This window comes from Primulina huaijiensis, chromosome 10 (genome assembly GCF_012295235.1).
Source record: "Primulina huaijiensis isolate GDHJ02 chromosome 10, ASM1229523v2, whole genome shotgun sequence".
Lineage (NCBI taxonomy): Eukaryota > Viridiplantae > Streptophyta > Magnoliopsida > Lamiales > Gesneriaceae > Primulina > Primulina huaijiensis.
Window position 1 is genome coordinate 18,158,777 of NC_133315.1, and position 26,425 is coordinate 18,185,201.

Here is a 26,425-nt window from a genome sequence, read left to right on the forward strand (position 1 = left end):
TATATACTTATATTACTATTTAATTAAAGACATGATCTTATTTGCTTTTATTTTCCTAAAATAGTCTTACATTTTAAACTTCGATATTATCTTAATTTATATATTTTAACTTTTAGATGAGATATATTCTATCATCCTAATATAAAAGATGAAAAATAAATAATTTAAAAATAGCAAAATTATCATGTTCCAATTAATATTTCAAATGTATAAATATACAATAGATTAAAAAAAAATTTGCAAGTGTAATTATATAAATTAAAACTCTCAAACTTTGGCACATCATTACAATTTCGGGTTTCGAGTTTCGGGCCACGCAACTTTGAATTCTTACGTTCCGGGTTGGAGTGTTGTGTGGGAATCTCTGGCCCAATATTCGAATATCTGTTCCTTGCTCAAAGCCCAACAAAACTCGTCGGATCGGATCTATCCTGTTGAAAATCGAATAGAATTCAAGAAAAAAGGTGGAGTTTGGTGCTTCGTTCGGAAGAAAACGAAAATGGTGGGAATGCTATCCAACAGAATCCAGAGAGATGAAGTAAAGCCCGGCGATCATATCTATTCGTGGAGGCACTCGTATCTTTACGCCCACCATGGTGATGTATCTTTCTTTCTTTTCTCTTTTTTTATGGGTTGTATTTTATACTTGAATGGGGATTGTTTTTGAATGTTTGTTTCTTGTTAGATTAATGATCCATCGAATTTCTGGATCGATTCTAGCTCTTTGTACGCCTTGAGGATTTTGTGATTTTATTGAAGGGGAGGGGATGTTAAGGTTCGATCGCAAATCTAGAATCGGGTGAAGAAGATTTAAAACTTATTTTGCTAGATGAATCGTTTTTTTAAGTGGTGTTTTTTTGTCATTATTAGTGTCGGAAATCTATTGTTTAATTTGGTAAGAAAGGGAGAAATTTGAAGAAGAGGGCAGGGGAAAAAAGCCATTTTTTAATGCTGTGCTTATTCGGAATAGTCGCATATTAAAGGGTTGTGCCTCTCTATAATTTGTGGAAGTTGGGAAAATTTGATGCACAATATGTATGATCGGTATATTCTTATTTGACGGATTCTTGAATTGTATGGAAATTTAAGAAAACATGCATTCTGCTGTGTTTTGATTGGACGAAATTTTAAACGAAAGCATTTGAAATCAATGGACTTTGAATGTTATGTTCTAATTGAAATTTTAAATGTACTCTTCAACAATGTACCGAAAACATATTCCATTTGAAGGATGATTATCAAATTCTTAATTTTGAATTTCTTGCCAAATGTTATGATGGATGTTAAATTTATGCAGCTTGAATCCGTCAATACGAGCACAGCATTTATGGAAACTGGTATACCTGAATTTGTATGGAACTAAACAATGTGACGTGAAAGTTTGAATCTGTTTATATGTGATTGCAATGAGTTCAATTAGCAATTAAGTTAATCATTGATGAATGTGAGCTAGTTGTCTGCATATTACTTTTTGCATATGTTCTACCGTAAGTGTTAAATCTTGACCAGTTTTATGCTTGCGATGGTCTTCAATTGTGAAAAGGTACAACAAGAATAACTCGTTATTTATAAACTCTGAACCTTGTTATATGGTGCAATGATGTTTTTAGCAAGTGAGGACAAATTTGAAATTGCTGTTAAGTATATTGCTGAAGTGACTTTTATGGTTGAACCTCAAAGGTGAGGTCTTAGAGCTAACCTTGTACAAACTGTGAATCAAACTCAAAATTTAATGTAACTCGAGGAATGGCCTCCAGAGAAATCAAGAAAGGGGAGAGGAAACTGAATCATGAGACGATCTAGCATTTTTTACCCCATGTAGAGGTGTTACATACCAGTCATACACACAACTTTATAGGCAAACACGACAAAGCTATACTACCTTAAGAAATTCCTACAGTGTCTGTTCTTTCATACCTTTCTATTCTATTTTTATCATAATATTTTTTTTGAAAACATGTATGTTCTTACTTTTTCTAGTTTGTTAAATTCATTGTTCTATCCTTGGACCACGTTGACATTTTTTGTTTTTTTTTTAACCGCGATGCGATTTACCTTTTAATCTGCTCTTTCTTCGCCTATAAACATCAGGATTATACGTTGGGAGTGGAAAAGTGATCCATTTTACTCGGGGCGAAGGGCGTGAGATCGGCATTGGTACAGTGTTGGATCGCATTATTTTCAGCTCATCTCCGTCTAATCCATCCGGTTCCCATTGTCCGATATGTGGTGACCAATCCAGTGTCAGCGGTGTCATCTCTTCTTGCCTCGAATGTTTTCTTTCTGGTGGAGAACTTTACGTATTTCAATATGGTGTCTCACCAACATATTTCCTCGCCAAAGCTCGAGGTGGAACTTGTACCCTTGCTAATTCTGATCCTGCGGAGGATGTCCTTCACCGTGCTGAATACCTCCTTCAGAATGGTTTTGGCGTGTACCACATTTTCAATAACAACTGTGAGGATTTCGCCATATACTGCAAGACAGGTTTGCTCATCTTCACGACTGTTAGTGTTGGACGAAGTGGGCAAGCTGCATCTTTTTTAGCAGCAGCGACCGTTATTGTCTCATCACCACTTCGCTTTTTGAGTACTGGATTTTCTGGTTTGGCACTCGTGGGTTGTGGCATATATTGTATAAGTCGAATTGTCTCTGATATTGGAATAAGACGCGATGTGATGAAAATACCCGTTGAGAGACTTGTGGCACGCCCTAGCTTGGATGCGCCTGCAGGAACCACACCGGATCTCGAGGAAGAAGAAGAAGAAGAATCAAAGGAGTTATAGAGAACGTGAATGGCTTATTATGTTGGCCAATGGTGACTTGTCTTCTTTAAAGCTTTATCTTTATTTGTTTGTATATAAAGGTTAATCTTTATACCCAGCAAGGAAGATGGCCATGCCAATTGCCATCGCACTTGTTTCTTGAAATATTTGCGCGTAACCATTGAAGATGACGAAATGTGTTCATCAAGTTTCTATGAAGTTGCATACATACATGTATTGTATTTAATCAACAGATGTTATGATAGATATAAGAAAGCTATTTGTAGGAACGACGGTAACAATCTTTTAAATCCTAAAATAGGCTAAACACTTAGGTGAAGCCGCTCCCCCAAAATCTCTCTATAGTCTTTCTTGAAAAGAAGTAACACGCACCCGGTAAACTTTTTTCCAAAAAAGCTCAGCAATTTGATGTATTAAACTAAAACAAAAAAAAGAAAAATAAAATTATACACAATAAATCAGTTCACTTCGGAGGCGGTGGGATGAGGAAGATGGAGTGGGCGGCGAGACCTGAGCACCTGGGCGGAGTACCTCGGAAAATAGTGTTCATAGCCGTGGGAGTACTTGCTTACCGTTCTCAACTTATTACAGTTTCTACTGATTCAGGATTGATGTGGAGACTTAAGGATTTCCCAATTATAGACCCAAATTTAGGTAGATGGGTACTATCTACAGAAGACATATTTCAAAAATTCCATGCTGTCGTATTTTTTTCCGGCTTGGTGCGTTTTTTCATGTTTCCATGGTTCCTTGATTGATGATGAGTGACGCACGTTTTTTTTTATATATATTTCATGCTCACAACTACTTTGAAAAAGCTGTTATATGATACTGAATCTGATTTTTTTTTTTTTACAAACTTAAGCGTAAATGGTTCAGCTTCTTTAATCAAGAACCTGAACTTTGAAAACAAAGACTTGCCGAAGGGAATAAGAGGTTTGGCTTGAGGATGAATCTATCAAAACTTCCTGTGCTTCTGATGTTTACCTTATTCCAGATTATACTGGTGGTTGATACATACAAAATGGCTTTTGATAAACGATAATCTTAAATTTTTAATTGCATATGTCCCTTATTTATTATTTTTTATTAGGTTTCATTGTTTAAGACAGTAATAACCATACATATTAAATTTAGGGTAAATTTGAAATCAGTACCTAAAATGATTAAGTTTGTGATTTACTACCTGGAGAGAGAATATTTCTGAAAAAATACCAAGAGTACCCTTATTACCTAATTGTAATTTTAATTGATCCTCGCTCTTCTAAAATAGTATCAGAGCTTTAGGTTAATTTATTTCAAACACAAAATTTATTGTTACAAAGAAACGAAATGTTTGAGGAGGAGAATTTCGAAAATTATGAATCCGAACTTAGGTTCGAGAAAATTAATTTTCAAGGATTATTCCAATATTTTGGAATATAAACAAGAACATCTAACTATTGTTAGATATCCAGAGCAGAAAGGAAAACCTCAGCACCCTCAGGTAAACTTATGATTCAATCTAATAAGTTTATGGAAATTGTACTAGATTCTTCTAAGCTCTCTTTAGATCTTAGAGAAATTCAGAAAACAATACAAAACTATGGCAATATGCTATATTTTGTACCGCAACGAGTTGAAAAAATCCTTGAAAACCAGGAAGAAATTCTTGGAATATTAAAGGATATTCAAACAAGAATTCAAAAACTAGAACAACAACCTAGTTCTAGTAAAAGAACTTCAGGAGGTTGGTTACCACCATCATTTGGTACTGAACCTTTGTTACATCAACAAGGGAAAGCCAGAGTGGTGTCAAAACCTTTGACTGAAGAAGAAAAAATAATCAATCTAATAAAGTCTGTCTCAGAAAAGAAATTAATCTGATGACAACGTTAGAAAAGATTGGTCTAGAGGATCTACAAGAGCTTGCAGAATCTTTCGCAAATCTCAAAGTCGTAGATCTAAAGATGAACACAACAGGAGGTGAAACACCTGCTATAACTTGGTCATATTCACAGGAACCACCAAGGGAAAGTGTGGGATCTCAAAATACACATATGAGAGAATCTCAAACTGATTTCCATACTGGTGGAGGTTCACACCCTGCGAGAACAAGGACAAGGAGAAATCAAATTCCCTTGCACCAAACACCCTATGGGAAAATTGTTTTAGATCCTATATATCTTTACGGGGTTATGCTTAACCTTGACGTATTAGATTTCAAAAACAGAGAAGAACTCATAGACGATTGGACATCTGCTATGAGAATTGCAGCAGAAACACTTGATCTCAACAGAGACGGATTCATTAAACTCCTAGAAATGAGTCTTATGGGATCAGTGAAAATTGCTTGGGATATGACTTCGGTGGAAACTAAAGAATCGGTCCTAGCTGGAGAATCTCTAAGCGAGATAGCCGGAAGAATGGCTACCCTATTTAAAGCACAATTTATAGGGGTAGACTATTTTAATAGTCAATACACAGAGAAGAGGAAGAAATATACTCAAGCTCTGTATAGTCTTGAATTACATGACATCTGCTTAGTAGATGAAGACATTATTTTATTCACTAAATATAGATGGAATTCAGGAGTCGAAGAAGATACAGCTATGCAGCTTTTCTTCGCAAAAATGCCCAGTCCCTGGAGAGAAATGCTCATAAGGGAATATGTACCTGGAAATCCAGAAACATTGGCACGAAGAGCTTCTTTCCTCAAAGGAAAATTGACGGAATGGTGCCATTTGGCTGCATTACAAAAGAATTACAAACGATTAAGGGGTATTAATAAACGTAATCCTTTGTGTTGTAAGAAAAATGATCTTCCAACAATTATTGGAAGTAAACCACAAAAGCATAGAGGGAAAAGTTTCAGAACTCATCCTTATGCTAGAAGGGGAAGAAGTGCTTGGAAACCAAGAACAGTATGGTCTAGACAAAAAGCCAGATCTCATAAATCTGGACAAAGAAGCGGACCATCAAGGAGTAGGATATCCTCCCAAGCATCGAGTACATCTCGGAGCACAGGAAGAACACCTACAAAGAAAACTTTTAGAAGGGCTCATACACGAGCTAATGAGAGTTTTAAGGACTGTAATTGCTGGACATGTGGAGCAAGAGGACATATCTCGGCTAACTGTCCAGAAAATGAAAAAAGAGGTATTAAACGCTTCGATCAACTCCGGATATTGAAGAAGCAGTTTATTACCAAGATCTTATTCAGGTATACCGATTTGAGGACATTGCCTCAGATGAAAGTATATATGAAGAAGAAGAAGTCCTAAGTCAGGAAGAATCCGATGGAACTGAATCGGAATCTGACTGAAAACGAGGTGTTTCGACACGAAACACATGAGGATTTGTCTGGGTTCTTTAGCCAGACAACAATATCTCATAACATGGTCCAAAGGATCATGAAAGAAAATCATAGTCTACAGAGATATCAAGGATTCTCTGCAGGACAGGTAGAAAAGTTCTTAGGAAATCTTGGCCTAAGAAACAGAAAGCATCATCTGATCTATAAAGTTTCTAGAAGGGAAATGGCAATCCCAATGGAACTTACTGGAAATAGAATGGAGATGCAGTTAATTCCTTCTGAAGAAATGAAGGAGGAATTACAAAAACTCAAGATCGAAGTAGCAAGGACTATGTCCTGGATTCATATTGGAGCAATCCAGATTATGATAAAAGCTACTTTTAAAGAAGGTATAGATTCACCCATTGATATTGCTATATGCGATAAAAGAATGGGGAACCTTCAAGATTCAGTGCTGGGAACTATATCAGGAAATCTCTGTGCAGGCAAGATTGTAGGAGTAATCTATCCAAGGATAGCCTACAACTTGGCAGATCGAGATTTCAGTCGACCCTTGACATTACATCAAAATTTCAAGGAGAAAAGACTAATGAAGGAAGTTAATAGACCATATTCTATTACCTATCAAATCTCATATGCTCTATCTAATACACATCATTCAGAATTGTTTATTAGAAATGAGTTTATTGAGATACCAGAAATATTTGGAAAAGTTGCTCAGGCAATTTATCCAGAACGAGTTGAGTTTCCGGTAATACAGGAAACAGATATCCAAATACAAGACAAACCGATTCTACAAAGGAATCAAAGTCTTAGATTGGAATCAAGAAGACTATCTTTTCAAGGAGATAGGATTACAAGCTACAGATGGGGAAAAACCCCTGTTCAAGAAATCCAACATGAGCTAAAAAGTTTTTCAACAATAGGAAAGCTTAGATGCCCAGAAGGGTGGAAGGAAGTCGAAATAGTATTTGATATTACGAAACAAAGGAATCAATTTCCTTGTAATACCATCTACTATTTAGAACAACCTATGATAGGAACTTACCAAGGAATGATCCAAGTTGGAGAATTGGAAGTTCATATCACAGGAAGTCCAGGAAAAGAATCAGATCAACTGATTCTTGGACTAGAGTTTCTTGAGGAACATAAACCTTGGAAACGTCTAGAGTATGGAATGGAGTTTATGGCAGAAGATAAGATGTGGAAAATCCAATGACCACAAGTCCATTCTCCATATACGTTCCAGTNAACAGAGGAATCAATTTCCTTGTAATACCATCTACTATTTAGAACAACCTATGATAGGAACTTACCAAGGAATGATCCAAGTTGGAGAATTGGAAGTTCATATCACAGGAATTCTAGGAAAAGAATCAGATCAACTGATTCTTGGACTAGAGTTTCTTGAGGAACATAAACCTTGGAAACGTCTAAAGTATGGAATGGAGTTTATGGCAGAAGATAAGATGTGGAAAATCCAATGACCACAAGTCCATTCTCCATATACATTCCAGTAGGAATGTTATATGAACAATATAAGGCAGAATATTTTGCTACTTATATTGATTCAGGTGCTGGCATTTGTACAGCAAAACGAGGAGTTTTTCCAAATAATTTGGAAGAAAAATTACCAAAGATTGCTGGAAGAGATTTTTCCAGAAGAATTTTAATCTTATGTAAAGGGATTAAGATGACTGAAATAATGATTGACGGTGCCGGGCAAACACCTTGGTACAAAGTGAAGACACCACCAATTTATTTTCATGATACATGAGCTGACATTTTACTAGGAAACAATTTCCTACAAATGTTCAAATCCTATACTCGAGAAAATGAGACTAGAAGATTGGTGTTTACAACTCCTTGTAACCACAAAATTATAGTATAGAGACTAAGAGAGGCATTTTACCGAAAATTACCGATCCAGTTTCGCAGCAAGCGTGGTGATTCAGGACAACTTCTGTACCCAAAAATGAAAGATTTTAGAGGTTTGGAGAAACAATGCTCCAGTTGAGAGCAGATAAAACTCTCCAACCAGAAGATATGGAATACCTGAAGATAACTTTACATCAGAATGAAGTAGAGTTTGAATCTAAGGTATCCTTAGAAGATGTCAAGAAGAGGATCAAAGAAAATTACAATGAAGATCCTTTGGCATGGTGGGACAGAAATCAACTCAAAGCTTGCCTTAAAATTAAGAAAGGCAAAAAGTATGAATTTGTCTGTTGCAAGCCCATCCCAATGAATATCATATATCAAAGGGATATGCAGATTATAATCAAGGAACATTTGGACCTTGGTTTAATCAAAGCAGGAATGTCACCATATAGCAGTTTAGGTTTTCTGGTAAGAAATCATGGTGAGATAAAACGAGGAAAACCCAGATTAGTTATTAATTATCAAGAAATTAATAAGATTCTGGAGTTTGATGGGTATTTTATACCTAGTAGAGAACATCTAATTAGTTGCATACGCAATGCTAAGATATTCTCTAAGTTCGATTGTAAGTCTGGATTTTATCAGATTCGGATGCAAGAAGAAAGCAAGAAATTCACAGCTTTCTCTACACCTCAGGGACATTATATTTGGGAAGTATTACCAATGTGATTGGCTAATTCACCCCAGATATTTCAAAGAAAGATGGATAATCTTTTTAAAGATTATTTTAAATTTATGTTTGTTTATATTGATGATGTTTTAATAGCGTCTAAAGATATAACTGAACATGTTAAGCATTTGGAGATTTTCTCTAATGTTTGTAAAAAAGAAGGACTGGTTTTATCTGAAAAGAAAGCAGTCATTGCGACAAGAAAGATTGAATTCCTCGGAATTGAAATCGATGAATCAGGAATTATTCTGCAAGAACACATAGTGGAAAAAGTGCAGAATTTTCCAGAAAGTCTCAAAGACAAGAAGCAACTTCAAAGTTTTTTAGGAGTTGTTAATTTTGCTGGGATGTTTATTAAAAACCTAGCAAAACACAGGAAAGTGTTTAGTCCATTATTGAAAAAAGATGCTAGATTTATATGGACGGATGAACACACAAAAGGACTATGCCAATTAAAGGAGATTTGTAAGAATCTTCCAAAAATGGCTATTCCTCAAGATGAGGATAATCTGGTATTGTATACCGATGCCAGTGATCATTGGTGGGCAGCAGTTCTTACTAAGCTCACACCAGATGGAGAACAACCATGCAGATATTGTAGCGGTTTATTCTCAGATGCAGAAGCCATAAGATGGCATATCAACGAGAAAGAATTTTATGCAGTAAAAAGGGCTTTTGAAAAATGGCCATTATTTTTACTTGCAAAGAAATTCACTTTGAAAGTTGATAACACACAGGTGAAAACTTTCTTAAGGAATAGAATTGAATCTAAACCTGAGAAGGCCAGATTATTAAGATGGCAGGCATTATGTCAAAATTATATTTTTGATATTATGATAATTAAATCTCATGAAAACATTCTTGCAGATTTTTTAACAAGAGATGGACAGCATTGACATAGATGCTATTATCAAGATGCAGAGGCATTTGAGAGAACACCTTGAAATGCTTCAAACCGAGTTTAACAAGTTAGCACTGAACGCAGAAGTTGCGGGAAGGCTTCAACAAGCTGATAAGAGAATTGTCTCTGATCGAATCACAGGATGTTTACAGGCATATACTCAGTTGTGGTCTGTAATGCAATGGCCTATCCTCCAAGGCATTGAGAAACCATTGGTTTCCCAAATGGAGAGTTTTCGAGTACAAGACTCTATACCTGGAGCAGGGGATTCAAGTACCCCTAGCACAAGTGTTAAGTCGGGATTATCTATAGATGAGTCGGCTAAAACAAAAATTGAGACTCCAGATCCTTATATCGAGTCCTCAAGTCAACCCTTCACCTCGGGGATTGAAGAGGGAGAGATCAACCTTAGGCCTCGTACTGACAAAGGCAAAACTAAGGTTGGTACTAATGAAACTACAATTTCTCCATTTCAGGTTTACCAACAGAATTGGGAGAAATTAAACATAAGAATTGGCATCAACCCAGCCATGGTTCGAGTTGATGTTGCAGGAAAATATCCTAGGGTATGGATGAAACAAAATTCATATCCAAATGAGGTCAAAGCCTGGTACGAATTTGGGGCTCTTGCCTCAGTTTATACTACTTCGCCCAGCTTCCCGGAGATATCAGCATTACCAAAATGGATTCAGGAAGCTGTTCATGAGACTTGGGCAAATAATGATCATTTGTCCAGAGGAGATGTTTTGGAGCTATACTTTTTCAGTGCAGCACCAGAACCAGCAGGAAAAGGCTCACACGAAGCCTTTCATTTTATCAAGCTAAGGAGACCAGACATGAATTCTCAAAAATTTATAAAGGATCCTCCTACAAATGAAAACCCCTTAGTCTCTTCATTTAATGAAGATGACATGTCTACCAGGAGAGCATGGGGTATCTGGGTCTGTCTCACAGAGATGGACAAAGTCAAGTTTCCATTTAAGTTTTACCAAAATTCTTTAAATGGATCATTCCTGTTAAACACTATGACAGGAAAAACTACAAGTTTTGCAGAAGACCTATTCGAAAAGAAAAGAAATCTTCTGTGGAACAGCAAGCTGCCGACCAGTAAAGAAACTCGCCGAAAATTCTGTAATATGGCACATATAGGAAGATGGTCAGAAAACATCTGTCCTGAATGCCAGAATCAGAAAGAACCGGAGTTCGGTAAGGGTTTCAAACCGAGATCTGATCGGAAACATTCTACCGAAGCAAGGACAAGTGGGGAAGGACCACATTCACATTTTCCTCGAGGATACAAAAAGCCCAAAATTCCTCGACAAAATTAAAAGGGACATGTGACCAATCCCACTCACCAAAAAAGAAAATCCACCATGTGAGTGGAAGGACAGGACCACCAATAATCGGTGGAAAAATGACAAAGAACATCGGATACCTTATCTTTTAAGATAAAGGAAATCCAATCAAAACAAGAAACTGGACCCAAAAATTTACAATATAAATACGGGTAATTTGGAACCAGTAAAACACACCAGAAAAATCAAAACTCAAAGATGTATCGAGTATATCTTAAAGTTTTGAAAAGAAGGATAAATTACAAGAGAAGTGAAGCTGCTGCTCTCAGATCAATAATTAAGATGTACAAAGAAAAGGGTGATGAGATAACAGCAGATCTATTCCAGACTCATCTCTATTGGTATCTCGGAGAGCTAAGAGAAGATGAGAAGTTGATTTCTAGATTAATAATCTAGAAAAAGACATTTTGCAAGAAAAGTGGAGGGACCATTTTAAAGGACCACTCAACCACTACATGGTCCCAAGGCAAGCTGTAAAAGCTTATCAAGATTTGAAGTCCGAGTTTCAAATCCGAAGAAGCCTTCTATAAATAAAGCAGGAAGAAGGAAGTGAAGATCATCGAACATTTTCCTCATTTCTTTCAATTATAAGTTGTAATATTTTCTCTTTTAAGTTTATGTGTTGTTCAAGTTCGGCTACTATAAGTAGCTAAGCAAGTTCCTCCCCCTCTACAGGAGGTTTCTATGTAATAAATAAATATTTGTGTTTGAATAAAGAGATCTTTGTTCTTAGCCCCTCTCATGTATTATTTTCAAAATTTTATCTTTTACTGTACACCCTAAGGTAGGAAACGAATTAGGGTTGTGCTAAATGCTGCTGAAGGAATCTGCTTAGTAACCATCGGTTGCGATCGTGTGGTTGGATTGTGAGGAGCAGTTCGTAAAATACGGTGGATATAACTCGGTGGCATTCTGGTCAAAGAGGTAAAAGATTTAATTTATTTTACGGAAGCATGATTGGGCCTTAAATTTAAAAAGAAAAATCAATTTTAATTAAAAATAGGTTGAGGGGTATTTTGAGAAAAATTTGAAAACTAGGTATCAAATCCAAAGTTAAAAAACTTTGGGTACTGATACACAAGTTACCCTTAAATTTATATTGAACTTTGTCAATAACCTATTCTGCCAGAAACTTGAAATTGACATGCAAGGTTGTTTCTGGTAGTAAAGTGTCTTGTTTAATTTTATGTGGTAAATTTTTATTGTTTTCTAGAAATTTTGTGATCTGGACTGGAGTCTCTCTAATTCATCTAGACTACGGGGAGCGTTTGGTTTGCTTGATTAGGTGGGTTTATTTTTTTTTAAACTCATCTAGTCACTCGTTTGGTACTTTTTTTATTTAACCAAGTCAATCCCTCCTATGAATGATTAGGTTATATTAGGTAGGTTAAAATAATACCTCCTCACCCCATCGGATTATTTATCCCACTCTTAATCCATCGTATTTTTTCAATTTTACCCTTCTCCTAAATTTAAACTCACCACCACTTCCTTCCACCGACCGCCCACCGGCAACCCCCGCCAAAGGCCGACCACCGCCACTGGCAACCGCCGACAAACTCCGCCGGCCATCGCCGCCACTTCCGGCCGTCCGCCGCCGCCGCCGCCGACCACCGACCACCGCTTCCGGCCGTCCACCTCAAGACGCCAACCCCGCCGCCGCCGCCAACCACCGCCGCCGGAGTGGAAGAAAAAAAAAAGGAAAGTGCAATTTTGTCTTTTCATCAAAAAATTCAAAATTATCCTACACTTAAAAATCTTACCAAACAAAATACTATTTTACACCATATATTACATTTCTACTACAATCATTTTCTTTATCATTTACATACTAATCATTAGTTTATTTTATCCTCCAAACCAAACGCTGCCCGAATATATACTTTGTGGGGAAATGTAATCATGTGTGTATCTAATGCTTGATATATTATGACTCAGACTCGTTGCTCCTAACTTCTCTCCCCTCTCCTCTATTGCATTTACGATTAAGAATAAGTTTCTTGTGAGACGGTCTCACAGATTTTTATCTGTGAGATGGATAACTAAAAAGTAATATTTTTCATGGATGATCCAAATAAGAGACATGTCTCACAAAATACGACCTGTGAGATCATCTCACACAAGTTTTTATCTACTTGTAAAATGCCCGACGAGTATATTGTTTGTACTATTTTAACTCATGCTTGTTATATTTTTTTCATTCTCTCTTTTAAAAATAATTATAAGTTAATAAACTCATAGATGCTGTTAATTAGCCAATCAAAAATAGGAGTTTTTAAATCTATTCTATTTATTATAGTTGAATACATAATAATAACTATATAGAAAGGATATCAACTTTTTCTTACAAGTTTACTTTTATATGATACTAATATTACATTTTTGTTTTTTATTTTAAATTTCAACACACTTTTATTTTTTTATTTTAACAATTCAAATATCAATTTTATCTTTTCATAATTTATCAAATTTCACTATAGTTCATCGATAATGATAAAAAAAACTCTACAACACACGTATCATGTGTGTAAAGTAACTAGTATTAATTAATGTTCGCATTAGCTTATTATTTGGGTGGTTCCTGTATTTGTGAGGAAGTTGGGATGATGATAAGGTTTAGTGCAGACTCTGCTTCCACCCCAGCTCGTGTGGTTGCCTTCACCACACCACAAAACTACGCCGGTAGGCTCTCTCGTCTCATTCATCTCCGAGGCTGGGCTCCTCTGTGGTGTCCTACGCTCACCATCCAATCCACCCCACAAACCATTTCTTGCATCCAAACCGCCATCTCCTCCTCGCTAAACCATTGCCGCGCCATTGCATTCACTTCACGATCCGGGATCACGGCCTTTGCCGATGTACTCTCCGGAGGTTTTGAAACACCCCCGTTGACTCCAGACGGCGAGGTATTCACCGTTTCTGCGCTTGGGAAAGATTCGGAGTTGTTGGACGCGTCTTTTATCGACAAGTTGTGTGGAAATCCTGGGAGGATAAGGATCGTGGTTCCACCGATTGCGACGCCTAGTGGGATGGTGGAGTCGATAGGATCGGGAGCGGGGAGAAGGGTCATGTGCCCGGTTCCGCTCGTCGTTGGGATCGAAGAGCCGCCGGTGGTGCCTAAATTCCTGGCGGATTTAGGTCGGAGGGGATGGGTGGCGTTGAGAGTGAACGCGTACGAGACGCGGTGGTACCGTGAAGAGGGCGGCGGTTTTGAGGAACTGGTGAAAAGGATAAAGGAGGGACGTGGAGTGGATGCCATTGTGTTCACGAGTACTGGAGAGGTTGAGGGGTTGCTTAAGAGCCTGGGCGAGGTGGGATTAGGTTGGGGGATGGTGAGACGGTTGTGTCCGAGCATGGTGGCGGCGGCGCATGGCCCTGTCACGGCGGCCGGGGCTGAGAGATTGGGTGTGTGCGTTGATGTGGTGAGTAGTAGATTTGATAGTTTTGATGGTCTTGTGGACGCACTTGATCTCTGCTGGAACTCTTTCCATTAGATAAATAATTCAAAGTCTTACTTTTGGCATTTTTGAACAATTTCAAGAACTAGACTACTTGAAAATCTTGGAATCAATGAATCAAATAGATACAATAAAGTTTGAATTGGCAACCAGATTACCTCGTTTCTCAGTTGTTTGAAAATGAGGTCGTTTATGCCATTAAACTAAACTTGGACCGTGTAACCCGAACAACCAAGGGACTGGTAACCCAAGATCTTTTGTTCCTCCATGATAAGGACCCGAAAACATAATCATCAACCGGACCTGTTACCTCAAACTTCACGGTGAAATTGATCTTCTGCAAATACCTTGTGAAGACCAGTCTTTGGGGCGCTACAGTAACGTTTATCCCTGCGGGAGGAAACACTACTGCTCTGTAGATACTTCTTGGGCTTCCCACATTAGTCACCGTTCGATTTATTGTAAACGTCTTTTTCAGATTGTGAAGCGTAATTGATGGATAGTTAAGGCCAGATGGTGTTGTGAAGGTTGGATTGCAAGTGCTGTTGTCTCCTGTGATCATACGAAGGGATCTCTTGCTATAACCAATTGAGCAGAGAAACGCCTTGTAATCTGTGGGTGTGGAATCATAAATGAGACCTGGATCCAGAACCGTTCTTGGGTTTATAAAACCAGAGCCTAAATCAAATGCATTTGCCTTTCGTCCATCTGGGCCTGCTGTGATCGGTTTCCGATGCTTGTCCAGCATGGTAGCTGCAGCAAATTTTGTATACTTAGATTCTTCATTAAAAAATCGTGACATTAACACATGCAACTTTCAGGCAGAAATTTGCTTAAGCTTTTCTTGTTTTACCAGTAGTCATGAGTGCTGATTTGATGGCGGATGGAGACCAAGACTTGTGGACGGCTTTCATCAAGGCAACAATTCCGGTTACATGGGGACAAGCCATTGAAGTTCCAGAAAGTATGTTAAAATTCATTTTTGACATTGCCGGAGACCAGGATGCCAGAATGTTCAATCCAGGTGCCGCAATGTCAGGCTACAAATTTGACACACAGCGAGGCAGGAACAAGAGTTAAAGGGAAAGCATGGTATCGAAAATATGACCCCGCATACATTTTAAAAATGCTATTTCTTGCTTCGTAAGTGACAAACCAAAGGGGCAGTAAGTTCGTATTTCTTGTGATACAAAAGGAGAATCGAAAAAAAGAATATTGAAGAATGACTATTACCTTAAGAATTTCAGGAGTTAATGAATTCGGACCCTTTGAAGAAAACGGTGCTACTTGTGGAGCAATATGGGATCCTAAAACAGTCTTGGCAGAAAGAATAATCGAGGTAGCATTTCTGTTTCCATGAATCAATCAGTGAAAAGCGACAGAGAAATTCAAGAAAACCATTAAAATTCTTTGAGAGAACAAACCGTGTTTTATTTATGTATGATAGGATCTTGTTTCCAGTTTCTTTTCCAACAATTGCTGCTGGAATGGCAAAAGGGATAGCAACATCTTTATCTTCTTCATCTATAAGAATCATTCCAACTCCTCCAGCTTCTTTGACTACCACACTTTTTGCCAGCTTCGACTCTGTTGAGCTTCCCGCATGTCGGCACACCAGAACTTTGTTGTTGGCCTTCGTGCTATTCAATGAGCTCTCTAAGCAGTAGCTAGTATGATGAACACGAAAGACTAAAATAACTTGAGATTTCAGATGAAGGTTTAATATTAAGATTGTACGTGAAACGAACTACCTTTTGATTCACCTGGATTGATAAGGAGTGAAGTATCCTGCATTAGCTTCAGAAGCAGAGATGATCCTTCTTGAGATATTCATTTTCGCTAGACTCAGACTTTCACCCTATTTGAGAATCAAAATGGTTGAAATCACTGTGGATCAAAGATTTAGCTTTACTACTACTTCAACCAATTAAGGGTTTTAATTAGATTACCAAGAAATGAGCTCCATTTCCAAAAAAGATATCCGATGCAAAATCCCTATCTGTTGAGCATGCTGCCACAGTGATCAGCCAAGGAGCCACATTTGTTGCAGAACCTGGATTTCCTTTGTTTCCAATTGAGGCAACCACAGTTATTCCATGGCTAACAGCATGAAATGATCCCACAGAAATGGCGTCACTGAAATAATCCCTTGGAGGCTCATCTGAACCCAAGGAAACCGATAGAATATGCACGCCGTCTCGTATTGCATCATCAAATGCAGCCAACAAATCAACATCATAGCAAGCCGAGCTCCAGCACGTCTTGTATACAGCAATTCGAGCCATTGGAGCACCACCTCTGGCTCCACCGGCTGCCAGCCCTTTGTAATTCATGTTAGCAACATAACGACCAGCAGCAATCGAAGCTGTGTGGCTCCCATGGCCAGAGCTGTCCCTTGGAGATTTGTAAGACACGGTTTCATCCGATTCTTCTTCGGCTTCGTATCCACTGAGGTAGTATTTGGCGCCAATCAATTTCCTTGAGGAAGACAAATTCATCAGACCTTCAAATCTAATTAATGAATAAACAAAATCCAATAATCCGTCGATGGTAGGATTAAAATGATACAAACCTATTGCATGTAGAAATGTTGAATGCTTCCCCTGATTGGCATTGCCCCCTCCATCCATCCGGCACTGGAGGCATGTTAACATCACTAAAACTTGGGGACTCTGGCCAAATTCCTGAGATTCAAATGGCCTCGTGTAAATACCAAGTTTTTATTTATAGATTACAAGAAAAGTAAAGAGTATCAGTGAATTTTTTATCATACAAGAAAAATTACTAGTTCTCTGTAAGCATGAAGATGCACTTCTATTTGAAGTCATTCTAAAAATTTTCTGCAAGGCAATACACTGTAGCAAGAATTGCTTGAATTGAATGATATGATTATGAGATCAGATGAAATAAAAAACTCTTTTTCCAACAATAGGGTGGGAAAAATCTATATGGTCTCACTTGTTCTCACATCGAATATTAAAACTAATAAAAAATAGCTTATAAACTCAACAACGTTACATCACCAAATACGCAAGCATTTTGGAATGAATTCTCTCTTGGGTTATAACATAAAATTGATACTCTTTTTGAGAGTCCGTGTAACGGCATGGGAGGTCTAAAAAGAGCTACCAGTTACTATCGGATCAAAGTCGATAAAAAAATTATAGGTTGGATTAAGGTACATGATACATGCACTGAACGGTGAAAGGTGATATAAAGCCGTTTAAGGTGGGGGCCACCACGGATGTCGAAAGTCAAGCTATTTGGGACGTTACCCCTCTTAAGAATAAAACTTTTGAAATAAATATAATTTTAAAACTACATTTAATAGGTTAAACATAATTTAATTGCGATCTCTCAGTTGCCTTAACTCACTCAATCATGGCAGCCACTCAAACAGACGAATGAAAATAAGAATAATAAAAACTGAAACCAAATTTGACAGAAGTTTTGAAACCACAAAACATAAAGCTTGAAAAGTAAGTTTATTGTTCCATGCTATTCTGATAAAGCATTTAAGAACTCACCGGTATCGATCAATCCAATGATGACATTAACTTGGTTCTTGGTGGAATAACCTGGGATCTCCATAGTTTCTTCACCATTGAGTCCCATGAAATCCCAAGAATGCGTAGTGTGAACACTCCTTTTTGTGTTCGGAAACACAGATACCACTCCGGGCATTTCTGAGGTGCAACATTAAGATTAGTACTGAATTGTGAAACACGTTCGGTTTAATCATTGTGACCCACCATATTTATTCTGAATCATTAGTCAATCTTTTCATCTATAATTTAACAAAAGGTGTGTTTAATTGCAAAATAGAGTGCTTGCCTGCCACTTCAGAAGCTTGTTTATCAGTCAACTTGGCAGCAAAGCCCCTAAAACCGTATCTATAACTGTAAACATGAGAAGCCTTTGCATGCTCCACGCTGCATTTGCAGCAATTCATGTATTGGCATCAAGAACAAAAGGTGATAGATTAGTCCAAGGAAGAAAAAATAACCGAAAAATCGAGAGACACGGTACGAAAACGAACCTTCCACCATGAACAGCAGAAAGGATTTGATGGTTTTGCCTTAAAATATCACCTGGGTCGGCACAACCTTTGCTGCCCATGTACACTACATACAACTGAAGAAAACAGGCACCGCCGTTTCTTTACATCTTCGATAACAATACATTTACAATCCCAGATTGGAAGAAGGAAGAAAAACACAATCAAAGAACATAAATTACCTTAGACGAACAAGATGAGCTAATCCCTGCAAGGAAAATGAATAGCAAAAGACACAGTTTAAAACCAGTCTGTTTAACATTTCTCGAAAAGCCCATTTCGTATATCCTTTCTTATGATGAACGGATGGCCGCGGATGAGGGATACGGCACTCAAGACAGGCAGAGAAAGACGCAGAGTAAATCAAAACAACATCAGAGCAAAGAGAGAAGAACGCAGGAAAATGGATGAGAGAGCAAATTTTTTACAACGATAAAAAGCTGGATATGGGCATAATGATGGCGAATCATGATTGTAAAGGCATATTCACAACTGAATTGTATGATTCGGAGTTGAAAGTTAGGAAGGCACTGAAAAAAGGGTAGATAACAAAACGTGAAAGGGTGGATGAAGAAGGTGGCCTTTGCTTTTCAAGTAACTGAAACAACCCCACGCCGTTATCCGCACTCCACATCACGCCGTTTGAAAAATATCCCTTTTGCTTAGATTTCTGCCAACGTTACATTATTTTATACTTGGCTTTTTCTCAAAATTCGCCATGCTTTCTGGTGAAAACCGCGGAATGTTGGGGTTCGTGTCTCTGTCTTCTTGGCCTTCATTTCTGGTGGGGGAAGATCATTTTCGTCTTTATATGATTTTTTTTATTAATGTGATTTATATTTAAATAAGAGTGATATCATAATTATAAAAAAAAAAAATTTTGATTATAATGGCATTTGAATTTGTCATGTTTATATATGAAAATAATATCATAATTTTAAAAATTACCGGCATGCTAACTGCAATTTAAAATGTTGAAAAAAAAAGCATATGCGTAGTATGTATATTATATAAAGGCTAATTTGGCAAAAAAAATTGGTGTTTATTTTTGTCTCTAACATGTACATTCTTTACATATAGTATAGATATTTTCGATGGTGACAGCCTAATTGTTTTTAATATTAAAGTTAATTAGTTCTTTTAATAATAATAACTATACTTGTATACTATTATATTAAGTTTGAGACACTTAGAGTAACTAACTTTGGTGTCATGATCTGTTTTAATAATTATATATATTAATAAAATGTTAAAAATTTAATACAAATTGTATGTAGATCAGCGGATAGAGTCATTGTTTCTTGGGCATTAAGTTACATGTTCTATTCTTATTGAGTTCATTTTTTTATTCTTTTATTTTTCTATTTAATTTTAATTTATATATCAAAATTACAGTATAGCCACTCACTTCTTATAATTATATTTTGATGCTCATTTTTCTATTATTATTTTTTAATAAAGTTGAGGACATGATAGTAACCACCTAGGAAAGACACCAATTTTTTCTCTCAACTTTACCTTTATAAGATATTAATATTATACTTTTGTTTTTCGTTTTATTTAAAATTTCAACACACACTTTTATTTATTTTTTTTTATTTCAACAATTTAAATATCAATTTAGTCCCTCCATAATTTGTCAAATTTCACTTTAGTCCATCGATAATGACAAAAAAACTATACACACGCATCACGTGTGCAGATTAACTAGTATTTACGGAGAATGAGTGAATGACAATCTATATCTATATATATTATATATTTTATAAGAAAAGGTGTTGCTATATATGGTACATATCTACCAAAAACTTCATGTTATAAAAGAAAATAAATGTAAATTAGTTTTATATTTTATAATTTCTCATTTTCCAATATCATTAATTAATTTGTTTTTTAAAAATAAGTTATTCGAGTATTGAACACTGTTTTTCAAAGACTTCTAAAGAATTTTTTAATCTTTTTAGATTTAGAATAGTAAACCAACTTTTAAATATTGGATTGTTTTCTGGATGTTTAAGTTGATTTCAATTAAAAGAAATATGATCTTTATTAGATTTTATTTTATTTTATTTTTTAAAATAATTAACTTCATTAAGTATGATATAATCAAATGGAAGACGTTAAATATAATTTAATGCACGATTCATAAAAACTTACATGATTTAATAATTTCTCAGAAAGTATCGAACTTTGAGACATGTAAGTAGTATATGAGGTTTGACGAAAACAGAAAAATATAACTTTTATTTCAATAAAAATTGTTGCGTAGTGATTACAAATGAGTACTATTCTTTAAGTAGTACTAAACTTCCCACTATTACAAAAATCTATACATGACATAATTTTCTGCCACTACTATATATGACAAAGCTCAGTGAATACGGAACGTTCGATCCTACCCCCACAGGATTTGGATGGTCCAGATTCAGCCACATTTGTGATGTTAAAAAAAAATTGGACCCCAAGTACTTGTGGCTAAATCTGGACCGTGGATCTACACATAGGACACTGCCCCCACATGTGGGGTGAAATATTCCGGTGAATACATTGCATTATTCTACCACTACTATACATGATATGACAAAAGTTAATTACACATTGACATAAAGTTACATACAAACAAAAAAAAAATTAGAGGATAATATTACAAATATTTAATATTTCACTAAAATCAAATTCATTCGAAAAATTTAAATTTACAATGATAGATACGATAATTACGAATTATACATGTATTAACATTTTTTTTTGTAAGTCATTCGGTTAAATAAATAAATAATTTAAAAGAAATATTATATCATAGAATTCGTTATAATATATTTTTGAAAAAAATAATACTAACAACACTAATATTATTTTATAATAATATGTTACGATAGTTAAAAAAAAAGCTAAAAATTAGTAGCCTAATTAAACTGTTTGCCAACATATTTACAATAAATTACTCAATGTAGAAAAAAATAAATTTACCTAAACTAGTTTGAGTAACTTTCATGTGAGATGGTCTCACGTATCTATATTCATGAAACGAGTCGACTCAATTTATATCTTGAGTAAAAAAAATAAATTTGACATAAAACGATATTTTTCATGAACCGATTCAGGTAGAAGATTCGTATCACAGATTGACTAATGAGACAGACTCATATAAAATACATCTTATGTTTATATCAATATTTTAAAAAATAATTTCAGAACATATTAAGAATTTTAGAGTATAAAAGTATGAAGTGTATTTTTAAAAAAATTATAGTGTCAAGACAATTTTATGACGAGTGACCCTACATGATATTTTTTAGGTGCGTGTGAGTGAGAAAGTAAACACAATGAAAAGACCCGTGTCTATTTAGTTGAGACAATCATCGAATATACAGCGTTACAGACCCACCCTCCCCACTTGGTGACCGGTTGTGGGCCAACCGATCTGTCGCAACCCACCAAATTACACACAAAATTAACTAGGTTTGTCGGGATATCTGCTCCGTCACCTAAAATATATGAGTTGAGTTGATAATTTTTCAACTGTCAAAATTCTGGTTGTCCCGCTAAATGACGAGTTACGGTCGGATCGCCCAACTAACGTGTTTAGTATGATCAGAAGTTTAACTGTAAATACAAAATGTCGATAAAGAAAATTTTATATCATGTTGGTTGGTTTAGCACCGACAAGTCAAATTCCATTTACGTGGAGTGGAATTCTTATATTATGTTGGTTTGATAGGGAGATATTATATTATGTTGTTTTATATTTTATTTACAAGAATAATGTTAGTTGGTTTATTACTCATAAGAATTGGTGTACTGCTCTCTTTATGGAGTTGAATCCTTATTAGATAGTTTAAATTTATATCACGATACTCATATTTCTTGCATCTATGATTTGCACAATTTGAATTTCGATACACAAGGTCGAGCCGACTCACTATGACTCCACAACGGCCCTAGAAAATATATGAAATAATCAAAACATGCAAATACCTATTTGCAAGCCATGTTTTCAAAACCGGACCGTACTGGACTGGTTGGTTCAACTGAGATCTGGTCATTATTAGTCTCGACTGACCAAACTTAAAAACGAGTTTAACTGTCAAATCGATCAAAACTGGTCGAACGATCATGAATCAGTGAACTATTAAAAAATAGCCGAAATAGTTCTGCTAAGTTTTTTTTTTAAAATTTAATTGTTCTTTATATATATATATATATATATATATATTGAATTTTGAATTTTGTTAAAAATATTATTTTATTAATATTAGAACTTATTTTATTTGTAATTTTTTGGTTAAAAATATATATAATTAGATTTTTATTTTTATTATATGTATGTTGTTGTTTAGATTTTAAATTTTGGTAAATATTTTTTTTATTAATTGTATATAAATTTAAGAATTTTTAATTCAAAATCATTAAACGAGTCGAGATAACCCGCCTCCATTGGGCCGATGAAGCACGAGGTCATTGGACATGAGGCAATTCATTGATGACATAGTTTGCTCTGCACATTTCGATTCCTTGTTTTTCTTATTTTATTTAAGAAAAATTAAATTAGAAATCCATAAGCCAAATTTATTGGAAAACTAGTTAGTTATTATGTACATGTGATATGTGTGTAAACATTTTTTTTATCATTATTATAGACTAAAATGAAATTTGACAAATTATGAAGTGATTAATTTGATATTTGAATTGTTGAAATAAAAAAAATTAAAAAAAAAATATGTGTTGAAATTAAAAATAAAAAAATAAAAAATTAATATTTTCAGCTATTTTCAAACGTGAATTGTAAAGTATTTGAGTTAATAATATTATTATTATTGGTTAGTAAAATTACAAAATTAGCCTCACAAGTCATACAGCATATCCCAATCATATAATGAATAACGTTGAATTATTTAATGAAGGGACACCGAGCACCCCCGCTATGTGCCCTATGTCTTTAAAAGTAATAACGCAAAGGTTAAATCGGTCATTGCATCTACAGAGTACCAAACTACGGGGCAATGACCGAAACTCAATGGCCTCCGAGATCCCGACACGTGTCCAGATCATCAACCTAGAGGCCATCCAACGGCACAAACCCCTCCACAAAGAAACACAGAGAAAACACAAAGGGGGATCGTTCGCTCGGACGATGAGGTGGCGGGCATCCATTCGTTCTCGGAGGAACCGACGGATCGACTACGTGGCGGGAGAAATTTGAATTCCCGCCCAAACCCGGGCTTCGTTTCGATATCGGTAGGGAATTTTTGACACTCTTTCCTTTGAAACCCCTAAAAATTCTCGTATCTCTCACACACTAACACACACTCTCCCCTATCATTCATTGTATACGCTTCTTAAATCCCCCCACGCGCATCCACTGCATTGGATATCTCTTTCGTGTTTATCGCTATTATTTGTACTATTCCAGGCGAAGGTGAGTTGGAGGTTCGATCGCCGTTGACTCGACCGAGTCGCGCCGATTTTCGGCTGTTTTTAACGATATTCTCTTTGTTTTTCTTATCAGGCGAGATATGAAGGGCGGAAGGTCGAAAACGGAATCCAAAAAGGGTGATGCGAAGTAAGTTTCTTGAGATTTTTTAGATCTGTGTTTTTTTTTGTTTTTTTTTTAAATTTATTTTTGATTTTGAATTTCGAGAAGGCTATCGGTGAAGAAAGGAGCTCCATCCTCTGGAAAAAAGCCGGCGGCGAAGAAGGGAAAGGCAGCTAAGGATCCAAACGCTCCTAAGAGGCCTGCTAGTGCTTTCTTTGTTTTCATGTAATTCAGCGTTTTCGGGGTTTTTAGATGAATAGGTTGCATAGTTATCTTTCCTTTGATTTTGAAATATCCGTCTTTCAATCAAATACAGGGAGGACTTCAGGAAGCAGTTCAAAGAAAAGCACCCGAATAACAAATCCGTTGCCGCTGTTAGTATTTAATTTATGTATCCGATTGAAAAGTTCATGAGAATATGGTTTGATTATGCTATGTCATGGAAAATTTGCGTAGGTCGGTAAAGCTGGTGGTGACAAATGGAAATCAATGTCTGATGCGGTATACGTTCTCTTGAAATTTGACTTGTTCGGTAGTTTCTTTTTCTCTTTTTGCACAGTGTTATCATCATTAGTTCTAAATCGTTCCAGGAGAAAGCTCCCTTTGTCGCCAAGGCTGAGAAGAGGAAGGCTGAATACGAGAAAACTCTCCAAGCCTACAACAAGAAAAAGGCATTTCCTCGATTCTTAAATCTCGAAGGAACTATCAATTGAATCTTTGTTATCATCCGTTAAAGTGCTTTAAAAACATTTCCCAATAGGCCGAAGGAACTGATGCTGAAGAAGAGAGTGACAAGTCGAAGTCTGAAGTGCATGACGACGAAGACGATGACGATGAAGGCAGCGCAGAGGTATGATGGGTTGTTTTCCAATTGTTGCCCTGCCCACCCATGATTCTGAATTATTAATAAATGTATTGAGATTTAACAATTGATTTTTTTTTGTAATATTCTTCAAATAATTAGGATGATGATGAGGATGATGAAGACTAATCCATCTGCTGATCTCATGAAGTTTGGGTTTAGAATTATGCCATAAACAATTCCCTCTGAGCTAGGCGACTACTATGCATAAGTAAAACTGTATTTGGTAGGAAAAGAAGTGAATTTAGTTAACCTCGATCGAAAGGTCAGATGAGATTGTTTATTTTGTACTCGATTGTTTTCCTATCCTCCCATCGCTGCTTAATTATAAATCTACTCTTTCGTTCTTTAGGTTTAAGCTGTCTTTGAATTACGTTTCTTTATTGGTGTTTGATTTACTTTAATTATAATATTCCAATATTCTGTGTGGCTAAAATCGTTTGTGCAAAGAGTGCTCCACTTTTCTAAGCGGCCCGACATTTTATTTTAAAAAGTAGTGGTGGATTGGTTGTTGGCATTGCGTTTCGAGAAGAAATGCTTGAAGATGTTGTTCATGAGATGATTTTAGGTTTTTGTTCTATACACTGATTTATAATATGTATTTCCATCTAAAATATTATGAAATTAAAAGATTCTTGATTGGATAGAAGTTATTGTTTATTTGGCTGGTTTATCCTGATAAATACATGAAAATTTATTGTGAAGTGTTAGCAATCAAACTCATTTAAATTACTATTGGAAATGGCTGTTCTGTTACCTTTTTCCATAACTAAAAGAATTTGCAAGTAATACTAACCGATAGAATGTCTCTTTCTAGCCTAAGGTCCGGGAATTTAAGATCACCCTCGTGTATAGGTCATTGTATGACCTGGTTTAAGCTCAGAGTTGAATAAAATGTACTTTTGGTTGTCATGTTTTGCTTGTTAAAATAGTCCAATATAGGTTAGGGATGGAAATCTTCATTTACACACTATTTTCAATAAGATACTTGAACTCTCACAATCCCGAAATAATAAGAGCAAGAAAATAAATGACTGATCGGGATGAAGGGGAAGCAACAGAGCGCACAAAGCAATGATGAAGTAGTTCTTTTCGATTATCCAAATCGTGAGTGATACTGAGAAATTGTAAACACTTTTAACTGTGTTGAACTTGCATTAGTTCTTATGCGTGGAAGGCGGACTGAACCAGATCCTCCTTTCGTGGATGTTGGATTTGTACATCTCTTCGTGGGCCTTTATTGAGTTCATTGTTTTAGGGCAGGCCTCAGTATAGAGCGCACATCGAAACATGATCACATGTATTATATTGGGTTTTCTTTAAGTCTTCTATAATAGGTATTTGGTGGGCCTATATTTACATAAATATCTTATGAGAACCCATGTTTCTATAATCGACTGATGATAAATCGATCCACATTAAAGTAACGGTTGAGAATCATATTTTATAAAATCATAATTAATATATTAAATTATATATTTATTAATGTTTAAAAATCAAATAAGCTCTAATACCAAAATAATATCTTTAATAAAATTCAAAATTAAAACAATCATATATATAT

At 35.9% G+C, this 26,425-nt stretch overlaps 3 protein-coding genes across 4 annotated transcripts; 2 read left to right on the forward strand and 1 right to left on the reverse strand.

Annotated features, from left to right (window-relative positions):
* Window positions 1–298: 298 nt before the first annotated feature.
* LOC140987005 (protein LEAD-SENSITIVE 1) lies at window positions 299–2,978 on the forward strand. The gene is made up of 2 exons (XM_073455428.1): window positions 299–596; window positions 2,092–2,978. The coding sequence occupies exons 1-2, from the start codon at window positions 500–502 to the stop codon at window positions 2,784–2,786; spliced, it is 792 nt and encodes a 263-aa protein (XP_073311529.1). The 5' UTR covers window positions 299–499; the 3' UTR covers window positions 2,787–2,978.
* Window positions 2,979–14,586: 11,608 nt separating this feature from the next.
* LOC140986452 (subtilisin-like serine-protease S) lies at window positions 14,587–19,259 on the reverse strand. The gene is made up of 11 exons (XM_073454708.1): window positions 18,646–19,259; window positions 18,446–18,540; window positions 18,241–18,338; window positions 17,934–18,092; window positions 16,979–17,090; window positions 16,356–16,884; window positions 16,170–16,264; window positions 15,831–16,073; window positions 15,640–15,754; window positions 15,260–15,446; window positions 14,587–15,159 (listed from the first exon to the last, which is right to left on the reverse strand). The coding sequence occupies exons 1-11, from the start codon at window positions 18,739–18,741 to the stop codon at window positions 14,597–14,599; spliced, it is 2,292 nt and encodes a 763-aa protein (XP_073310809.1). The 5' UTR covers window positions 18,742–19,259; the 3' UTR covers window positions 14,587–14,596.
* Window positions 19,260–23,720: 4,461 nt separating this feature from the next.
* LOC140987028 (HMG1/2-like protein) lies at window positions 23,721–25,210 on the forward strand. 2 transcript variants are annotated; one of them, XM_073455456.1, is made up of 8 exons: window positions 23,721–23,882; window positions 23,973–24,026; window positions 24,108–24,224; window positions 24,316–24,373; window positions 24,456–24,500; window positions 24,590–24,670; window positions 24,760–24,849; window positions 24,964–25,210. In XM_073455456.1, exons 2-8 carry the CDS (start codon window positions 23,980–23,982, stop codon window positions 24,988–24,990), a joined length of 465 nt encoding a protein of 154 aa, XP_073311557.1. In that variant the 5' UTR covers window positions 23,721–23,882; window positions 23,973–23,979; the 3' UTR covers window positions 24,991–25,210. The 2 variants fall into 2 exon arrangements, with proteins under 2 accessions (XP_073311557.1, XP_073311558.1); XM_073455457.1 differs by having other exon boundaries at window positions 23,760–24,026; window positions 24,760–24,858; window positions 24,976–25,210.
* Window positions 25,211–26,425: the final 1,215 nt, after the last annotated feature.